Below are 20,797 nucleotides of genomic sequence, written 5' to 3' on the forward strand. Positions count from 1 at the left end.
CAGGAATATGGGTATGCACCATGTGATAATTTCCAGCATTGCCATTTTTCAACTGTTTCTGTTATTGAATCTGTTTGTGTCATTAGTGCCCAATGGATTCCAGCTTGAGGATTATCATTTGTTTGCTGAAAATCCCAACCACGAATGCAACCAGAGTAAGCCTAAAGCAACTTCACAAGCTTGTAGTCCAAATTCTGTCCTCTTATCTCTAACTTTTCCTCCACTCTCTTCATCCTCCAGAGCCTCCTGGAGCCGTTCTCCAAGCTGCTGAGCTTTGTCATCCAGTATGGCACGTTCAGTCTCTCCTACCTCGTAGAACTCTGTGGACTGTGTTACAAAGCCTTCAACAAGGTACGGTTAAGCCTGTTTAAACAACTTCGTTCCCATTTGCAGAAGAAAAACATGTGCTGACATCCAGTATTTATGCCGCCTTGAAAGAGTTAAACCTTTTAAACTAATCTGCTGCGTTTAAAAAGCTCCTGTTCCCAGGCCTCTCGCTCATCACTCTTTCTGTGCTGAACCCACTTCCCGAGTCTCCAGTCGGCCAGAAATGTGACCACGTGTCACAGATGATTAAGTAGGCAATCAGCCAGTATTGATTAACATGATTAGTTGGTGTGCTAGGGGCAGAGGATGTATGGTGTGTTTCTGAGTGGATGTCTCAGACAGAGATGGAGCCGGGCCTGTCTGCGCTGTTGGGGCCAGATGGATCCTCGGTCCTCCACCACTGTCAACGCTGCATGCTTTATGTCTCCTGCAGTATTGATTTTCTTCACCCTTCTTAATTCCTCACCGTATAATATCCGCTTTTCAAAAAATGGAGTCACCATGAGCTATTGCTTTTGGACCCTGTCCTGTGCAGTTGTTTTATGGAGAGGTGAGGGCAGCACAGGGAGGATTGTTTTGTGCTTGGAGGTCAGGTTTTTAAGGACACAAAGTCAGGTTTCCTAGTCCTGCTAAAGTTTGTCACACCATGCACCATTTGTCACAGCTGCACCTCACTATTAGCTCGGCCCTCCAGCTTAGGGACAGACTATGATTTGTTATTTACCAAACGGACATGCTCCATTAAGTTTTAATTATGAGAGGGCTGCGTACAGGTATGCGCTTTAACAAGCCACACTGTGAGAAAAGTGGGAAGCAGCTTTGGGTTCTGTAAGAGCCTATGAGCATGTGCCTGCACCTAACATAAGCAAACATGACTGCATAGAGAAAAAGAGAGAGGCAAAGTAAAAGCCAGAAGATGACAGTGTGGTTTGTAAACAGGCAGCTGGGCTTTGTGTAGAAGGGATGAACAAAGAGAGCAGCCTGTCCTCAGGGAGGGAGAAGGCAGCCTGACAGCCTCATCTGAGCTGCCTGGGACTCAGGGAGGAGAGATCTGGACTGGCCTAAATCTACTCCTCAGCCTCCTCACCATTCTCTGTCTATTCTCTGTCTCCCTGCATCCCCTCCCTCCCCTTTCGCAGCCTGTCCTTCCCCCTCTATTCAGACTACAGAGTTTGTGCTCCCCTCGCAGCATGAGTAAGGAAGAGTGATAATAGAAAAAGGCAGTCTTGCTGCATCAGTACATTTACTCCACTCTCTTTCTCCTTTTTGCATCCAGGAGAGAGATAAGTTCTACATGTCCCGCATTGTAGTGCTAGAGCTTCTGCAGGCTCTCAAGTTCAAGTCTCCTCTGCCTGACACAAACTTGTTACTGCTAGTCCAGGTAATAATGCCCTCTTTTGTTTGAAATCACAATAACTCACCATGAATAAAATGCTTAAACCTGCTCTGGAATGCTTCAGTTTGTTTGTGCAGATATTGGTACACGGCTAGCAGAATCTACCATCATCCAGAAGCACATGATCTTCACACTGCCGGGGGTAAGGCTTTAGTCGATGTGTGTGTGGATCTTATTAGAATTAGCCTCATAAAACAGTAGGAGGCAAAATTAAACCCTGCCGTGAATCCTCCTAAAGGATAAACTGTTTTCGTTCCCCACAGTGCACAACAGCAGCCATGGAGTGCATGAGACAATATATAAGTGAACTACTGGACTTCATTGCAGATATGCACACGCTAACCAAACTTAAAGTAAGTCCCGTTCTTTGAATGTGAGTGCCAGAACTTGCAAATCTTATCATACACAGTTTTTTCCTTTTGTTTGGCCTTATCTTCTCTTCCTTACTTTGCATAATGTATTCAGAGCCATATGAAGGCTTGCTGTCAGCCGCTGCACGAAGACACTTTTGGGGGGAACCTGAAAGTGGGCTTGGCACAAGTCGCCGCCATGGAGATCAGCAAAGGCAATCACCGTGATAACAAAGCTGTGGTCCGTTATCTTCCTTGGCTTTATCACCCGCCATCCACCATGCAACAAGGGTAAGAATGACAAAATGACAGGCGAGTTCAGGAACCAGTCAACCATTCAGACGAGCGGTCACACCAAATTACATGCAAACTCATTTCCTTAAAAATGTTTTATCTTTAGTATCGTCTACCTTTAATTGACTGTATTCATACAGCAGCCATTGATGTCATGCCTTGGGTTTGAAGCTCACTTAATTAGGGATATATAAGATAACATAACAAAAACAAAGCTTTATTAATCCCCAGAGAGGGAGTTCACTCTTACTGCTGCTAAAACAGGGATAATTAAGGAAAGAAGGGATGGGGAAAAAAAGTACAGGAAGAAAAAGAGATGATGTGAATAAAAAGAGTAAAAAAAAGCTAGGTAACATATTATTTTCAAGCTAACATTATGCTGGATAGAAATTAACTTCCTAGCTTGCGCATTTTCTAAATTTTATTTTGGGAGGCATTCACTTTTTTAAAAATCAAATAGTTTTTTTTAATTTGTTGATTTCCCTTGAGTCATGACCAGATGTCCCTCTTTTCTCTATCAATTGTCATTTCAGATGCTCATTTTATCAGTTGATGAAATGATTAAGCTATTGTAATGTACCCAACTTCTACATTAATTTTCTTTACTTGGAGTACAGCAGTACAACATAATGTCAGCATATGAGCTGCCTCCCCTGAGCATGGCATGAGAGGAAAAAGTCTTCTCTACGAGTGTGATAAATTATCCAGGTCCAGGAGATAATCATCCTTTTCTGCCTCCAGCCAAATACACTACTTATTATTATTTTTTTATTAGAAGATGTAAAAAATGCAAACAACAGCATCTCCTTCCAGCTTGTGAGCAGCTTTACATTAAATAAATTGGCTTTGTTCTGGTACGAAAGCAAAAATATGAAAACAGGATTGAAGAAATGCAAATTCTTTGGCGTGATATATCACTAAAGAGAGAATGTGTTTTTATGTAACCTGTTAAATCCAACATGCACGTTAGAATATGTTCACTGGTTGAACATTGGGTGTAATCTTGAGAGGTATGAGACTGTGTAGAATTGACTGCGAGCTGATTTGTAAAACTGACTTTTATTTTCTCTACAGGCCAAAAGAATTCATCGAGTGTGTTTCCCACATTCGTCAGCTGTCCTGGCTGCTTTTGGGCTCGCTGACACACTGTGCCCTGCACCAGGGCTCCACCTCCTGTATGCCCATCCCTCTAGATGCTGGCTCCCACATCGCAGATCATCTCATAGTCATCCTCATTGGTTTCCCAGAGCAGTCAAAGGTCTGACAGAACCAATTTCCTGTAAATGGCCCCACCCTGGTTTTCTTTCTTTAATATGATCTTTAACCACCTGTTCTGCTTTTGTCTCCTCCAGACGTCGGTGCTGCACATGTGCTCTCTGTTCCACGCCTTCATGTTCGCCCAGCTGTGGACCATCTACTGCGAGCAGGCGGCTGCTGCTCCTTCACTGGTCAACCAAAACCAGACTGAGTTTTCCTCCAGCGCCATCCTCACTGGCCTGGAGTTCTGGAGTCGGGTTACACCTAGCATCCTGCAGCTCATGGCTCATAATAAAGTGGTGAGTGCTCTGCCTTTGCCTTTTACTCTGGAGATCTATCTAAGCTAGCTACAGATGGAACAAGCACCTGGAAATATGGAATGCTTGTCTTTATATGAAAATTGATTAATATTTTTGGTATTCTGTTCTCCTAGATGGTAGAGATGGTGTGTCTTCACGTCATTAGTTTGATGGAAGCCCTGCAGGAGTGCAACTCAACCATCTTTGTCAAGGTTTGCTACAACTCATCATTCATTCAGTGTGTTTTTACTTTGTGATCCTCTTATAGAAAATGTGCAAATTCTTGTTTATTGTATTTTTTCCTCTAGCTCATACCCATGTGGCTACCCATGATTCAGTCAAACCTCAAGGTAAGGCCTTAAAAAAGCTGTCCCCATTATTATTCAACAAAATAATACCTTTATAAGAACGCAGCCCTGTAACTTGTCATCCTTCCATTCTTGCCTCTTCAGCATCTGTCTGCGGGATTGCAGTTGCGTCTCCAGGCCATCCAGAACAGAGTGAACCACCAGTGTTTGCAGGGCCAGACATCCGGCACTCCTCCGTTTGCTCTGAGAAAATGGCTGCAGTGCACCCAGTTCAAGATGGCTCAGGTGGAGATCCAGTCGTCTGAGGCTGCCTCACAGTTTTACCCCATGTGACCTGCTTTGTGGGTCCAGTCAGGTCCCCAGACCTGCATGCATCCTCTCTGTCAGACCAAAAAAAGAGACTCTTATTTAATCTTATACTGTGTGGAATTTAATTTTCAGCACCTTTAGTATACTACCTGTATATGTACAGTAAATCTATGCTATTTTAGAGTACTAATACTTGAGCTGAAGAGCAAAGGTTCGACAGACATGTTTGGGATTATTACATCAGGTGCCTAACTGTTGTATTCAACAGATTTAAAGAGTCAATAGATGATGAAGATGAATTCTACAGACTCACGTTAGTAATACTTAGGATATGAAAGGGAATGCTTGTTGAAGCTTAGATATGCTCACTCTGTCACATTCATATTCTATCACTTTTTAAGTTGCTTGGTTGCAAGCTGGATAATAAAAGTACCAGTTTTTCTAAATGTTGAGAGACTCTTTGTCCTTTCACATGAATTGCCGCCCCCTTCAAAAATTCAAATGTGACATTTACAGCCCATTGATGTGGAAAATGTCCAGTTTACCATAATGCAGGTGGCATGAGCGATACAATCAGCTCTGTTGTTTACTCTCCCAGACGAGAAAGTGAACCTCAGGTGTATCCGGGAAAATGACATGACATGCATTACTCAGCTCCCGTCTGAGATCCTTGTCAGACTGTCAGTCACGCTGCCTCTCGCCATCAGAGCTCCGATCGATCAGGGGCCAATCTGACTCGCAGCAGCAGCAGCTTCGTAACTCGATAAGGTGGAGCCAGACATTGGAGGTAAACAAGACTATTTCGGTTGTGCCCCCCCTCACGGCCCACCCCACCCCAAAGTGGAAAGCCCCCCCACCCCTCCTCAGTCCCCTCTTCATTGGCAGCAGCGAAACAGATTGGCCCACGCATATACCAAGCAAACACAATTACCTTTGGCCTAATGTGGTTTGTTGTGATTAAGCATTGTTGTGAGGTCTAACCGCATTACCACGAAGCTCTTGTCTGAGAATAACAGATGACATGACAGCAGGGCCTGAGAGCCGAACAGCACATTAATCTTTGTTTTGATTCCTCACTGCTGCGAGGATTTCATTATCAAGCTTTGGGATGAATTAGATCTGATGATATAAATGTATTCAGCTGGAAGAAATCAGTTTATTGGACAAAAATAAGCTCAATTTGATTTGAATGTGTTTTCTCTTAAAACTTGAATTTTAGTCACTGCATGTTGAAGGGCACCCATGATGGGAGGTGTGTGCCAAATGAGTCACTAGTATAATATCACACTGTGTGACTAATGAACACACACTCTGGCAGGAACACACACACAAACACTCTCTCCTGGGTGACCCTAAGCTAGCTGAATCAGGCTGCAGTGCCCCTTCTCATCAACCTCTAGTCCCCGGCTCATCAAAGAGCCGCTCTCCTGCTGTGTTCCTCTGTGTGTCTGAGTGTGTGTTAAAGTGATTCTGGATGCAGGTGTGTGTGTAAGTGTGTGTGCATGTGTCCCAGCATGTGCATAGGTGTGTGTGTGTTTAATCAAGTCCCCCTTGCTCTGGGGTTGCATCTGTCAGCCACTGCCACCGTTGTGATCGTTTGAACTCGCAGCCCTTCTTTCCAAAGAAGCTCTCTCTCATTAGCAGCAGCTTATGTAATCAGTGTCCCACAGGTATCCAGCACTTTCCCCGCCCTAGCCCCCCCGCCTGCTTGCTCCCTCCTGGAGGACCATATGGGAGAGCTGACCTGATGAGCAGGCAGCTGGAGGTAGTGAGGGTAATTAACGCTGACCAAAGGCCTCTCAGGCGGACAGGGTGTGAGTGGGTCCTCGATGATTGTGAAGGTCAGCTTTGAAAGGACTGTTCCAGCCCTCTGTCTCTCCCTCATACACACGCACCTGTCATGCACCAGGTGTGTGCATCAGTGACGTTCCTTGATTAAAGCGCAGGTAAGGGGAGGTGGTCCCACACAGGCTGCAGTTTTCTTTTTGTTTCAGAAACCCACATTTTAAAGAATCTGTGAAGAAGCATCCTTCCTCCATCTAAGGAGATACCTTCTGAGAGGCGCAGAGCTTGTTGACACAGTGACAATCCCTGGTTCCCCCGCCTAGTGCTGTCACATTGCTTTTATTACAGTGAGATCCACAGCGCCCTGGCTGGACAATGCATGAATGTTTAAATTGCTCACACTGTCCATCGGCATTACCGTCAAGCTGCACATCTAAAGCAGGGAAGGCACAGTCCTCTATGGTCGCTCATTCACATTGTAATTCATTGACATTCCTCTTCAGTGCACCTCTGCATCAGCCTTTACAGCACAGGTTTGTCCCTTTAGTTTGTCACACATCATTAACTGCAGTTAATGCAAATTAAAGTAGAAATGGGAAAACGTCTATACAAGTCAATGTAGCAGCGTAGCCTCTTTAACAGAGGTGTTTGAACTCATTATCTTCTTTTATCTGCTGTTACATTTTATTACAGAAACTTGTGTTCTTGCTGTAGCTGCAGAAATCCCTCGTGCACACACACACACATGACTTGTTTCTGGCATTATTACAGATTGAGCCCAGAGCTTGCACAATATGCAACCTATAAGTTTTCCTTCATCTATCATTAAGCCCCATGGAGTGCAATACGCTTGATAATCGCACTTCATTAAAGATGCACTGTGTGAGACAGACTGATGAGAACATGTCCTCGGCTGCAGGAGGGAGGCGGGCTCAGGAGACACGGCCAGCACGGCTCAGCCCAAGATGTGAACGACACAACACGGCACAGGCTAAATATAACAGTCTCACTTTTATAACTTTGTCTACATAACAGCAGAGTCATACCTGTGCATTGCATCTCTCTTAACACAATAGACTGTAGCTCTGTTGTTCTGTACAGTTTTATTTACAACTGAAAAACTCAGCAATGAAATCAACTTATGCACATCTTTCTATCTGTTTGGTATGATGCATAAATTGTGTTTTGTACTATTGATTGCCATATATACATTAATGGCTTGCTCCATCAACATGACAACATTGACATTATTCTAAATGGTAGCACATTGTATAACTATGTATAAACATTTGTTCTGTTACACTGTACATTAATTAACAGTCCAGAAGGCAGATCTTTAAATATCAATATTTACATTCATGCATCCTTCATTTCCCTCATATAGGTACATGGTGGGGTATACTTTGAGCTAATACCTGTGCATGTCTAGATGCAAGCATGTGTTTTACCCTAAATCTCCACAGTTTAGCCAATATCTATACTTAACTGACAGCCACAGAGCACAGCCCACTCTCTCTGAGTACACTCATCTGCATGCACGCTCACCTACAGACAAACAGACACTCTCACACATGCACGCACAGACACACACACACAGATTAAATATATAAAAAAAAAAAAAAAAGAAGAAGCAGAGCAGCGTTGAGTGATGCTCCAGTTCAGCTCAGTTGTGTTTTTTTCCAGCAGGGATGTGGAGGAGGCCTGTGACAGCACAGAGTCACACACACACACACACATCCCTGCTGAGGCCTTCCTCTGTGTGCAACCTGATCTCTGGCTATTGGCTAAGTCTCCCGTCTCTCACCAGTCACAAGGTCAGCCCTGGGCTCAGGTCCCCTGTTTCTATAGCGATGGGATAAGCTTGCTTGACAGACAGAAAAATGAAGATTGTCGAAAACCAAATGAAAACATGGCTGAAGGCATCTAAGCTGACCCCAAGATTCTGAAACAAGCTCATTTCAACAAATGATTGTGATTTCACTTGTTTTCTGAAGGGGGGGGGGGGGGGGGGGGGATCTCGGATTGAGGAGCAAACTGAAATCTGGCATAAGATGCAGCACATACTTAATGTTTGGAAACCACACATTCACATAGCACATCATAGAGACCCCTCATGTTTTAACTGAAGTCTCAGGGAAACAGAGAGGAGAATATCAAACACCCAGAGACAGAACAACTGATACCAAAACTCTGCGGAGCGAGCGTGTTTTCTGCATCAGTGTCTCGACAAACTGACAGCAGGCTTAAAGCATCGGAGCATCACAAATGAATTGTATGATTTATAAATTATTCACTTAAAAAAAACAGAGCTATCAGGAAATCAAATGAATTCATCAAGATGTTGAAAGATTTGCAGAGATGTGTGGAACATACGAGACAGTTTTTCTTCTTTTAAGTAGAAAAATAAATTCAAAGGTAGTAAATAAATCAAGAAAAAATAAATAAATTAATGAGTGACTAGAGTATATTACATTGAGATAAGTCTGGGTTGGCATTTTTGGCATGGTCAAATAACCACAATGTCCCACGTTGATGTCGCTGCTTCTCCTTTCCTTTGAAATATGGATTTCTTTAAATTGCATAGTCAGATGAATCCACATGTCAGAGCCGAGAGCGACAGTAACATCATGCCTCTCACAAAGCATCTGTCTCAGAAAATGGAGGAACAAAAGATGGACGGTGTGGGGATTGGAGTATAAAAAAAGTTGCATTCTCTTGTAAAAACTGCATGCACGTATTTATTGTGTGTGATGGGCTGTCGAGTGGGGACTGCAGGGCGGCTGTATTGTTCCGTTGCAGATGTCAACAGTGTGTGTGTGTGAGGTCTGGATCTGCAGCAGACTGGCAGACAGTCCCTCTCCAGCCAGCAGCCAACCAGCCTGTCAGCAACACTTGCTGTTACTAAGAGCATAATGTTCAGCCTGCTGGGCCACTTTGGACACCATGGGGGCTTTGTGGATCTTTCCTTTCCGTCTTTTCTGCCTTGATTTTTTTTCTCCTTTCGTCTTTGACAGCCCGTCTGGAGCTGAACAGTGTCTTCATGTCCGGGCAACATGCCAAGAAAAGAGGGAAGGTTTACCTATTTGAAAACCTTGGGGTGAAACCCTGTTGCATTCTGGGTGAGAGGGGATTGTTGTATTCAGTAGAGGGTGGGAGACGTTAATGGTGATGTCACTTCCTGCGTCTACCAGGAGACAGTCTATACCACAGTGTTGTTCGTCCCCATGGCCTTCTTGTTACGGATGCTCATGGCATATTCCCCACGACTAGTCCCGTTCTCCTCTTTCCGGAGTGGTTTCCTGCGAACAAACATTTTCAGAAAGTAAAGACAGCTTTCTTGAAGAAACAGATGTGATGCCAGCTAAAGGCCATGCCATTAAACAGAGTTTCTAGACTGTTAACCTTTAGGGCTGATTCGATTTCTCCTGCTGCTCTGGGTGCATGCTATGGTCTCGGCGATCCTTTCTAATAAGCTCAACGTTCAAAGGTCACCTTTGCAAGGAGACAGGATGGAAAGATACATTGCAACACAGGGGATAAGGCAATTACCTCTTCTGACTGCGAGATGCAATCTTTCCTCTAAGTAATGAGCATGCGTGTTGCTGTCAAAAACAACACGGTTATAACATCGATACTGTCGTATTTGCACTCAACATTGGTTGGGCTTTAACGGTCATTTCTAAGAGTTCGTTCTGGTGCAAAAGAAAGCTGCAACACATGATCCCCTTCCTGCTCCTGGCCTGTGTAGAGCAGGATCATTCAATGCAGCCCCTTTCATGCACTCCTCTGTGCCTTTGTGGTTATTATATTTGTCCAGTGTACTGTGGCTTCTGCACCGACCCCCTCAGCTGCTCTCTCCAGCTCTGGCTTATGTAACTCAGAGACAGATCTGAATACAGTTAGTACAGTCATTGTCCCACTCAACACTGTATATTGCCTTCATTGCCACAGAGGACCCTTGAGCGACATCTTAGTTCAGTGTCTCCTCTCCTCTGAAAGCCCTGGCCAGGCCGTCCAACTTTGATGAACAGTTATTCCAAGTCCAGTCCAGCTAAAATCTTTTTTTGGTCTTGGGCGTCATGCAGAGAAGGAAGTCTTACAGGGTGAAATGAGCTCTTATGTGACATAATGCAATCCAGTTCAACAGCCCTGCAAGGAAGGCTACGTGTGTTGGGTTTATATTTGGGTTTGTTAAGGCTGTCCTTAAGTTCAGGGTGAAAGATTCAGTTTTTTTTAATGGACCACATTTTTAAAACGAGATAATACAATGTTCATCCATGAAACTACAAGTTTAATTCATAAATTATAAGGAACACAACTGGTAAGATCAGTGCCCACTTCCTTATGACAGATAATGTTAGCTTGTTTTGATATAAATGCTGTGAAGGTGCAATTATTCAATGTATTTATAGATTCTGTTAACTAATTTTAACATAATTAGGTTTTTAAATCTGGGTTAAAAAACAACAATGAAGACGGCATTTAGTGCTTTGGTTTGTGGGCTTAAAAGTTATGTTCAATTTTGTTTCCATTATTAGTCTAGGGGCTCATAAACGTGCTTAATTCTGAGCTTATACAGCAGCAATTCTAATTGGGGATTTGATTGGATTGTAATTAATGCCCTCATATAAAAGTGATACAGTAAGAAACAAATGCTGATGTAAAGTCATTCAATTTATGAAATGTGAAATGCAAAGTTAACAAAACATGTATTTTTTGTAATATTCTTCTCAATTTTAGCATGGTTGAAATGAGTATTTTCTTGGTGGCGGGTCAGACATAAATGTTCAATTAGGATGTGTACTCTTCACGCATCTGCTCATTTCCCCCGTTGCTGTAAACCAAATCTGTCAGCTGTCTTTTTTCGCCACAGCTATACGCTTAAGCCAATCTGATTTCTCCACACCTGTTAAACAAGCATCTTGTTGCTGTCAGTTTTATAAACTGTTCCTGTCTCGGCTGTTTTTCAGCTGTCATTTCATCGCCGTGAGCCACCTCTGCCCCTCCGCCTCCTGAATTCATCAGAGCTCCGCAGAAATCCTGCTCAGCTTAACTTCAACCAGATGAAAAATACACCAGGAGACACATTCTTCCATCCAAGGATCTTTTAAGGTCTGCTACGGTTTTCCTTTAAATGGGAAAATAATTCACAAGGGGGTCTAAATATTAAGGTCGCAGTACACCTGCTCAATGTGATATTAAGCTTTGCTGGCATCACAGCTGTGAAGACGGCATTTTTAGCCTGTTTTTGAGCGCCCTGTCTGAGAAGATCTTCTTAATAAATACAACTTTATAGAAAACCTGGCTGTCACTAAATGTTTTTAAAGCTTCCGTGAGGAACTTTATGTTTTCACTGATTTTAGCGCCCCCTGTGGACGCAGCTTGTGTCGGCTGATTATGTCTTGTACTTAACAAGTCAATAGTTCTTTGAACCAATATTATCATCTGGCTATTATCATCTGACTTTGAAAGCTCCAATGAGAAACTTTTTTTGACGCCCCCTGTGGATTCTCGTATTTCTTTGCTTACTGTCTTCTTTCTTTTCTTATTTTTCCTGTACATTTTTAAGAAGTGTTTTCTGATGAAAATTTGCATCCTTATTTCCTTTAACAGTCAATTGATTACTCACTTTGAATATTTGCTCTGTAAATTGACTTCAGCATGCTGTCAGTCATGTGGTCTGACACCTACCTCTTCACAGTAGTCACAGGCATTAAAAAAGACAGTTTATGAATTGTCAGACTTTATGATTGTCTTGTTTGCTTTCATATGTGGTAAGAGGCATTAGTATTAATTTCACCATTTCATAACCAGCTAAAAACTCATCAGAGGAGCTTAAGCTCCATAACAACGTCTCTGCTGTACCTATTAGCATGTGTTAGCATGCAAAGATGAGTTCTTTGCTTTTTTAAGAGCATTGCACACTACATTTACCCTAAAGTGGCTGTGACTGTTGTGTGAAGTGGAGGCTAACAAGCTAAGTTTCAAACAGAACATCTGACTAAGACAATGACTCAGACTTCCAGTGGGACTCTGTCAGCTGGTAGGGCTGGTATGGCGTGGGACACCAGGGATCCATGCTGGCCATGTAGGACAGATGCTGCTTACTGTGTCCCTGTGGGACCCTGGGAAAGCCTAAAAAAGGAAACTGTCCAGCCTCAGGGTGGGAACACATTCTGCTGTGGGGGAGATGATTGGCCGATGCTGCTGTAGCTAGGGGAGTTGGGATATACCAAAGTTTTCTCAGAGGGACAGACAGCAATGTTTACAGCCAGTCTGGGAATTCTCCTAGTTGGGATATAGGGTCAGTAGGTTTGATGTTCGTTACGCAACATCCAAGCAGCTCACTAATGATTTATTTTGAGTATATTTGACCGGTCAGTTTTTCATCTGTTGTGCTATAAAAAGCTGTTTGCTGTTTATGAGCCATATCCTTCTGGAAGCTACTTTGCTGCTGCTTTTTTCTCCCAGGTTGTAATCTTTCTTCAAATTGACCGTGTCGCTTTGGGCCACCACACAGGGACGAGCACCAGGGCCCCAAACCGACCTCAACCTAGGCCTTCAATAATAGATGCCATGCTGTTGACACATGGCAGGTGGCAACACAACACTTCACAGGTTAGATGAATATTTCATATGAAAGCTGTGCAATCACAGCGCACACTCCTGTTTGAAGTTTGGGGAATGGATCACGGTGAAATTGGGACATGTGTCGAGCTGTTTACAATTACTCCAGCCATCTGGATATTAGAGTAACATGCTATGGTTCAAAGAAAAAGCATTACAAAACAGACTGTAGAAATCTGTCACCAGTTTTGACGCTGCTAATATAGCCATTTTGGAAATAAAATGGAGGAGATTAATAATGCATTAGTAAATATTGGATTTCAAACCATTTTTCATGACAAGTATTTCCTTTTTATTGTTGCCCTAGTTGGGTTTTTGGATATACAGCATTGCCCTTGGACAGGACAGGACCAGCTGTGATGTATTATCCGTCTTTAGACAAGCCTCCCCGAGCGCTAAGTGATTGGGAGAAGCATCTAGCTTCATTAGTCAGTTGGTCTGAGTTTTGTTTGTTTTGGCTCCTTGGATGGCTGACAGCCCGGACTGCAGCATCATGTCTTTTGCTTTGGATGGCACAGCAACACTGAAACGCAGCGTGTGTCTGAATCCTCTCCTCTCTGCTTGCACACACCAGCCTCCCTGGTGCTGTGGACTCTGAAAAGAACTGTATGGAAGTGGGGATTTTTTCTCCTTCTTTCCAGCCCCTTTGCTTCTGACAGATGACTGGCAGAAAAAGATTATAAAAAATAACAAAAGGCCAGGAGGGCTGGGACCCGCAGTGTTAGCTCTTCTGCTGTCTGAGGCGCTCGGGCCTTGGCCCTCGTCCAGCTGATTTTCATTGGGAAAGCCCGGAGCACTGATGGGCTGTAAGGGCTATATATAACTGGCTGTGTTTTTCTCACTGACAAACCTTCTCTCATATTGTTATTGACTAAGAGGCTCAATTACTGCCTTTGCTTGCTTTGCTAAACAACATTTCTCTGTCCTTTTTAACTGCGTTGTTTCCTCCCTTCCTCTCAGGAGCGATGGATGATTAGAGCATCCATGACAAATGTTAAAGGAATCACATCTTCTCTGGACTGCTCTCCTATTGGCTGCTGACTAATGAATGTCTAACGAGGCCCGTCTGGCTGGACCTGTATGTTTCTTCCTTCTCATTCAGAATGGAGGGCAGCTTGGCGTGGCACAAAGTCTGCAGTCTAGAGCCCACAGTGCTTCAGGACACGACCCGCTCGCATGTATAAAAGATGTGGCCTGCGACTGAATGACTGCGCAAATTAATTCATAAATAATGACTTGGGTTTGGGGCTAGAGCCCGTATTGCAACAACACTTTCCTACCACTGCTGCATTAAAAAAGGTGCCCCTTGGCTACACAGGGGGCTGGAGAATTGCCATAATGAATTCCTGAGCCAACCACCCATTACTTCCGCTGCCTGACTTTGCCTATTTGTTGTTTAAAGAAAGGAGAAATAGAGTTCTGCTGAGGAGAGCCATGACAGGCATGCAGGCTTAATATAGTCCCATAAAAATATAAAGGTATGATACTGAATCAGTTCAACTGCACATAAATAAAACACAGAAATATCTCTCTAATTTAGCACACACGTCTGAGGCTGCTCTCACATGGCTGTGTGAGAGTCCATGTTAATGCCATATTTTATAGAGTGTATAAATATGCCAGGATGATGTATCCATGTATGTTAAGATGTTGTGTGTTTATGGATGGTTGCACACGAGTGTTCTCTGCATGCCTCTCCGTGCGTGTGCATTGCTTTGCACGATATGTGTGTGTGTCTGTGTTTGTTAAATGTCTATGAACATTAACAGTGATGTCAGAGTGCATGTGTGACATGGTGCTGCCTTAATGTCACACAGAGAATTGGGTCTAGGATATGCTGCAGGCTAAAACCTCACGCAGCCTTTTTCTCTAATAAACCAAATGGGGGAAAACAGTTCCCGCTGCAACCGCAGTGTCTTGGGATTCCTCTGCTTGCCTCCCTGCTTTCATTTCCATGAAACCAGCTGCCACTCTAGGAAGCTTTAGACACTCGTGCAAATTAAAACAGCACAGTGTCGAGGTCAACACACATCTCAGTAAATTAATTTAGATTATAGGATGTTTCTAGGTGACTTGGTGCTGTGGATCTTTCTCTGTGACATTTACAACCCTTTCCATTATTTAACCTCTGACCTCAGTGTGACCCAGCAGGGTGATGACAGGGTCATCGTAGACTCCTGCGCCGCTCACACATTGAAATACAGTCTCCCCTGGGTCAAATTACACATGTTGTGTTAAGTAGCCTGGCTGCGACTCTTTGGTCATCACTTTACAGAGTATCAGAGATGGGTAAGACACTGGCTGAAATGCTGCAAGGACGGAGGTGAAAAGAGAAAAATGGAATCCAACCTCTTGATGGCCTTGTAGCAGATGATGATGGCTGAGAGGAGGAAGACCACTGAGGCACAGCCCACCGTTCCGAGCACTACAATGTCCATCTCCATCCACCAGGGCCTCAACAATGGCACCATGGGCTCTGCCACTTTAAAAGAGAAGGAGGAGAGTAGGAAGAGACAGATTTGAAAAAAAGGAAGAAAATTAATGGAACATACTTAACAAAACTGGTGCAAATCAATAAAACATTTACTGTGATTACAGTGCTTTGGATACAACACTAACTGGAGTCTTGATATCAGATCGATAGTGATCATATTATACAACACAAAACAGAGCAGCATGGCGGGGATTTTCTTCTTCGCTCTCTGAGTTGTGAAGACGCTGTGTCCTCGCCTGTTCTGTGGGTCTTAGGTTCAACGGTCAAAGATATCCAACCCGACACCATGAATCATTTAAGGTCCCGTCAGCTTTCCCTACACCAGCACTCTTGTCCACACCAATTACCGTTGCAGGAACCTCCTGCTCTTTCCACATTCGATCCATAGAGGAAGACCACTCACCAGGAATAACATTGAATAACATTATGTGCATCAGCAACTTTGTGTCTATGATGCAGAACTTTTCCTCCCCTCTTTCTGCAGCATTGATGCACTCCCACCATCTATAAATCAGTTTAGTCATGTGCATATCAATCTATCTATGTGTGCTGGTTTGTTCCAGTTTTATGCTCCAGAGACCTTGCACTGTATATACAACAACAAACTCGTAGCTCCTGAACTTGCAGATATTTTGTTATGAATGAGTGGAAGGGTTTACACCATAGCAACAAATACTCCTTAGTAATGCTGTGGACTATTTCCAACACAGCAAATTTCTACGGAGAGAAAAACCAGGCACGGCTCTCCCCGGCACAGCACACCACGTCATAAGTCACTATGAATCTAAGAGCTCCTCTCAGCCAAACTTCCATTTTAATCCTGCGTTTTGTCAACGGCTGTAGGATTTAATTCAGTCAGTGGTAAGGATCTACTTCCTTGTGATAAAGCCACACTCCTTTGAAGGACTTCAGACACCGCTTTTAGCACTCACAGACTTACTTACGTTGCCAATTTTTCCTCTTTTCTCTAAAGACTTTTAGAAGATGGATAAAGTCTCAGTCATTGTCCCAGTTTTGCATGTAAGCTATGCATAATCATTGCATATTTAACGACTTCAGTTTAAGCAAACTTTCAGCTCTAACCGTCTTGCAAATTGGGCTACTGAGGGAACATCTAGATAATTATGCATCTGTATAGATTTAATAGAGAACTAAGGGGGGAAAAATATCTTTTTAAGTGATTTATTCATGATGTCTCCACCCTTTGCAAACATTTCTGTGTAAGGCTGAAAGGGATTAAAAATTGGCCCGCTTATCACATTTATCACTGCTGTTTATGGCGGCATCAAGAACTGTAGATGCAGCCTTCAGAGTTCCACTCATGCGTCAGCTGTAATTGGGTGTCAACCCCCCCCCCCCACCTTAGCTTACAGGCAGATGGTTGTGGCAGCATTAAATCAGTGACCAACATTCACAGAGGAGCCTATAACTCCATAAAGTGACTCAGGAGAGAAAAAGAGGTCCTTCTCCATTGACCTGACAGGAAAAATCTCTGGATCTGATTGATTAAAACAAGCCGTCTATTGAGACTTTAAAGATTAAGTGCTTCTCTTTGCTCATAATATAAAAGGGCAGAGAGAGAGTGATTTTTAAGAGTCACAGTAATAGCTCAAAACGGCTGCATCATCAGCAACGCCTGTCCCATATTTCAGTGCGATGTTCATTAAAGCGCTTGAGAGACTACATACAAATCAAACCAACTTTCAGGGAGCAGCTGGGGGGGAATATGCTTGCCTATATGTCACAGGATCCAACAGGGGGACCAAACACAGAGAGGACCCACACAGGTATGCGCGCTTGTTGTGTGCAAGTACAAAGCACTCACACATATCCTGACTGCCTCCAGCTCAACTTCAAAACGAAAAGCTGGAACTACTGTGCTGCTTCATTAGCCCCTTATCTCTATCAAATTAAAGCTAATTTAATTAACTCATCTGTGTTTTAATCAGGGGTCCTCTGGGGGAAACCCTACCACTGAACCACTGAGCTTGGCAGCCCAGCAGGCATGGATTTCACAGGCAGCTGGGTACTCCCCAAGGTCAGACCCAGCATAAATTAGTCCTGTGTTCAGCTGTCAACATCCTGCTGGCTCTATCACACGCGCAGAGGACACGCACGTGCAAAACTGAACCCATGCACACGCAGTCATTGGAGGGAGGGGGGTAGATGGAACATTTTTCTTTTGTGCATAAAAAGGGAAACACTTCACGTCAAACGGTTCATCACACTAGCCAGTAGCTGGACACCTGTACCTGCGTCTGGCGAAGATGATTGGACACTAGAAGTGAGACAGGTGGACCTGGAGGGAGACAGGTGTGAAACCAGGGTGGAGCAGGAGCTGGGGAGTCTTACCTGTGGTGCCTAGAAGCCGTGGCGGAGGTGGCGGAGGCGGTGGAGGAGGAAGAGGAGGGTATCTTCTACAGTGGCATGCCAGCTGGCACTGTTCACTAACTTTCTCCGCCACAGTCCGTGAGCATGACCTCTGGAGTTCTCCCTTATGGTGAGGGAGAGAGAGAAAGAGGGAGACATTGAAATGACTGAGGCTCTGTCCTTCAGCGCATTACTCACAAGTACCATCAGCATCAACACTGTGCGGCACAAATGGAGATGCTGGAACACTCAGCAGCCTCTCAGTGTGGATATCCTCTCAGCATTCTTTTCAGATCTCCAGTGTTGTTGTCACCAGGGCTGCTGAGTGTGTGTGCGTGTGTGTGTGTATGTAGTACATGCAGAATAGTATCACGTCTATGGCTGCAGCCCGCTCCCTGTAAGAAACCACCCACCAACAGAGTGGGCAGCAGGCTGCCCCGAGGAGTGTGCGTGGGTGGACTTGGAAACTCGAGCAGATCACATTACACATGAACCCTGGCAACACTGTGTGCGTGTGAACAACAGCTCACCACTATCTGTAGGCAGCAGCGCGGGGCAGAGGTTAGAATACTCATCACTAACATATGCCTGCTGCAGGGATCCTGGTGGGATAACTGAATATTGTTATCATGAAAACACAGTTGGCTACTCCATGTTCCCACTACAAGGGAGCTGAGTGTGTGCGTGCGTGTGTGAGTGTGTGTGTGTGTGTGTGTGTGAGAGAGAGAGAGAGAGAGAGAGAGAGAGAGAGAGAGAGAGAGAGAGAGAGAGAGAGAGAGAGCTACATTTATCATGGAAACCCTGCACATGCATCCCTGGCAGTACTTCCTAAACACAGGTGTGCCCTGATGTAAACACACATGCAATCTTCTAGTTTTTAAATGCATTCTAGTGAAGACACAAGTAACTTGAAATTAAATAAGTTACCTGGTTCTTATATCTGCTCCCTTAGTAAATCAAACTCCAGTTACATTTCCCTTCTCATGCGTAAATGAACATTTGGCGCGCGTGAATATGCTCCTTACCTGACACGAGAGTAAAAATAGTGAGAGAAGGCAATGACCGAAGAAAAAAGGCCAAAAACTTAAAGTAAATGGCATTAGATCTTGGACCAGCATTCCTCTTGAGCTGTTCTCGAAGATACTAGGCAGCGTTTCCAACCAATGAATGCAGTATACATAGGCTTGAACAGTTTGGGAAATAACCATCCACCCTGTCCAGTTCAGCGGCGATATCTGTGACAAGCGTCTCCAGAAATAGTTTATGCCACAATCAGTTTCCTCTTGAAATCCCGTTGTCGATATCATAGGACAGGCGAGCTGGCGGAATGAGTAGCAAATCTCGATAATCTCACATCTCGAAAGTAGTTTTCTTTTGGCTGATTGGCACTCAGATAGCGACCTGAATCACGCCGCTACTCCGTGCAATGTGAGGGCGGTGGATGGCCCGTACCTTTACATCCCTCCTCGGCTGCGAGCATGAGTGCAAATGGGCCACTCACTCAAGCCATCGAAGTTGAAGAAAAAAAAAGAGAGAGAAAAGAAAGCGAACAGAGAGGGAGAGAGAGAGATCCTCAGGAATTATCGTGCGGCAGGATTCCTCGCAATGGGATCACACATGCCCCCCTCAACTTATCTGAGGGCTGGATTACTGGATGGGCGAGTCCGGAGGGCAGAGCCGAGGGTTAAACTGATGCATCACCCCTCTGTGCCAAAATACAGCGCGGTGTTTTATACGGGAGCATCACCGTCCGCGCACTTGATGCAGCGCTCACATCAGCTCATCCTGACAGCGTGTGCTCAAACAAATTCTCCCTCCGCTTCCCTCTCTCTCTCTCTTAAAAAAAAGGAAAAAAGTCCCCCCTCCCTCTTTCTCAAAAAAAAAGAAAGAAAGCACAAGGTGGCATGGGGATTTTAAAGGCGCTGCTAATGTCAGCTTTTGTTGTGCTTTGCTTGTTTGCGTTTGATTTCTTCTTTCTTGTTCAGAAAGAGAAAAAAAAAACATAAGCCCACAATGCGTGGAGGCGAGTCCGTGAGGATGACGCGTAGGTACTAGACCGAATTAAAGTCAAGTGGAGAGAAAGAGAGAGAGAGATGAGAGATGAGAGTGAGAGAGTGCAAGACGCCTACCGACTGAAAACATTGCCATCCCCATGTTTGATGTGCCTGCTAGAACACTCCAAGGTCCAATGGTCCCAAAGTAGGCTGAGATCAACAACACTGATGTAACCTGGCATTCACTGCTAATGCTCCACAACAGAGACACACTTATAAGATATTTATTAGGTGTTTATTTTTAAACCCCAGCTTCAGTCTACTTCCCTTCACTAAACTTTTGACACCATATTGATATAAAAGAGGGGATGCTGTGAGGCCAGAGAGCAGAGAATGGACAGTTTTTTGAAGAGCAGAGTTGCATAATAAGTGTTGGTGGTCTCCACCAGGCACAGTTATGAAATTACCCCACAGCCCACAGGCATGTACACAGTACTAGAGAGCTGATGTGACATGCACAGTTTACTGGGATTTACTAAAACAGTTAACTGACAGGGGTTATAAAACCCTGGTGCTCATATTAGTGTCACTTATACATGAGGCTGCATGGAGGATTGTGTTTTTATCAGAATGATATATGCTTGAAATTATTCTTAAAGAGAAATGTACATCAGCACTTCTCTTTAATTCCTTTTTCAGCAGCTTGTATTTAAAGCTCATGTGAGAAGGTTTTAGCTGGTACTGAAACGGACTGAAATGAATACTGAGGCCTCTGAGCAACAAAAGCAAACCAGACCATCAGTGACAAGATTGATGATCTCTATATAGAGTTATTTTATATACCTGTCACCCCTGCCGCGGGGTAGATGTCGGACGAGGTGATTAATGGCACGCTACCAAAGCAGCCTTTATAGAAATATTCCATACCAAAGATTCAGCGTGAGTTGTACTTCACACATTTAAAATAAAGCAGGATGAGATTTTTCT

General features: G+C 44.0%; 2 protein-coding genes across 5 annotated transcripts in view; one reads left to right on the forward strand and one right to left on the reverse strand.

Moving 5' to 3' along the window:
• Positions 1–4,990, forward strand: part of LOC117806729 (protein unc-79 homolog) — a 37,819-nt gene extending 32,829 nt beyond the window's left edge. For all 4 annotated transcript variants that reach the window (XM_034675765.1, XM_034675764.1, XM_034675766.1 and 1 more), the window contains 11 exons: positions 87–155; positions 241–351; positions 1,604–1,708; positions 1,788–1,865; positions 1,987–2,076; positions 2,189–2,364; positions 3,442–3,625; positions 3,720–3,923; positions 4,058–4,135; positions 4,232–4,273; positions 4,376–4,990. In XM_034675765.1, the coding sequence (XP_034531656.1) occupies positions 87–155; positions 241–351; positions 1,604–1,708; positions 1,788–1,865; positions 1,987–2,076; positions 2,189–2,364; positions 3,442–3,625; positions 3,720–3,923; positions 4,058–4,135; positions 4,232–4,273; positions 4,376–4,564 (1,326 nt within the window). In that variant the 3' untranslated portion in view covers positions 4,565–4,990. The remainder of the gene's footprint in view (positions 1–86; positions 156–240; positions 352–1,603; positions 1,709–1,787; positions 1,866–1,986; positions 2,077–2,188; positions 2,365–3,441; positions 3,626–3,719; positions 3,924–4,057; positions 4,136–4,231; positions 4,274–4,375) is intronic.
• Positions 4,991–9,043: 4,053 nt separating this feature from the next.
• On the reverse strand, positions 9,044–19,614 carry prima1 (proline rich membrane anchor 1). Its single transcript, XM_034674984.1, has 4 exons — positions 18,842–19,614; positions 17,799–17,940; positions 15,302–15,434; positions 9,044–9,624 (listed from the first exon to the last, which is right to left on the reverse strand). Exons 1-4 carry the CDS (start codon positions 19,121–19,123, stop codon positions 9,525–9,527), a joined length of 657 nt encoding a protein of 218 aa, XP_034530875.1. The 5' UTR covers positions 19,124–19,614; the 3' UTR covers positions 9,044–9,524.
• Between the last annotated feature and the right edge of the window lie 1,183 nt (positions 19,615–20,797).

The sequence above is a fragment of the Notolabrus celidotus genome, chromosome 22, assembly GCF_009762535.1.
Source record: "Notolabrus celidotus isolate fNotCel1 chromosome 22, fNotCel1.pri, whole genome shotgun sequence".
Classification (NCBI taxonomy): Eukaryota; Metazoa; Chordata; class Actinopteri; order Labriformes; family Labridae; genus Notolabrus; species Notolabrus celidotus.

Excerpts from the sequence above, each read along its gene's own strand:
- prima1 (XM_034674984.1), bottom strand. The coding sequence starts at position 19,123 with ATGATATCGACAACGGGATTTCAAGAGGAAACTGATTGTGGCATAAAC. Across the intron at positions 17,941-18,841 it reads TATTTTTACTCTCGTGTCAG|GGAGAACTCCAGAGGTCATG; the intron begins GTAAGGAGCATA and ends CCTCACCATAAG. Across the intron at positions 9,625-15,301 it reads TGCTACAAGGCCATCAAGAG|GAAACCACTCCGGAAAGAGG; the intron begins GTTGGATTCCAT and ends GTTTGTTCGCAG.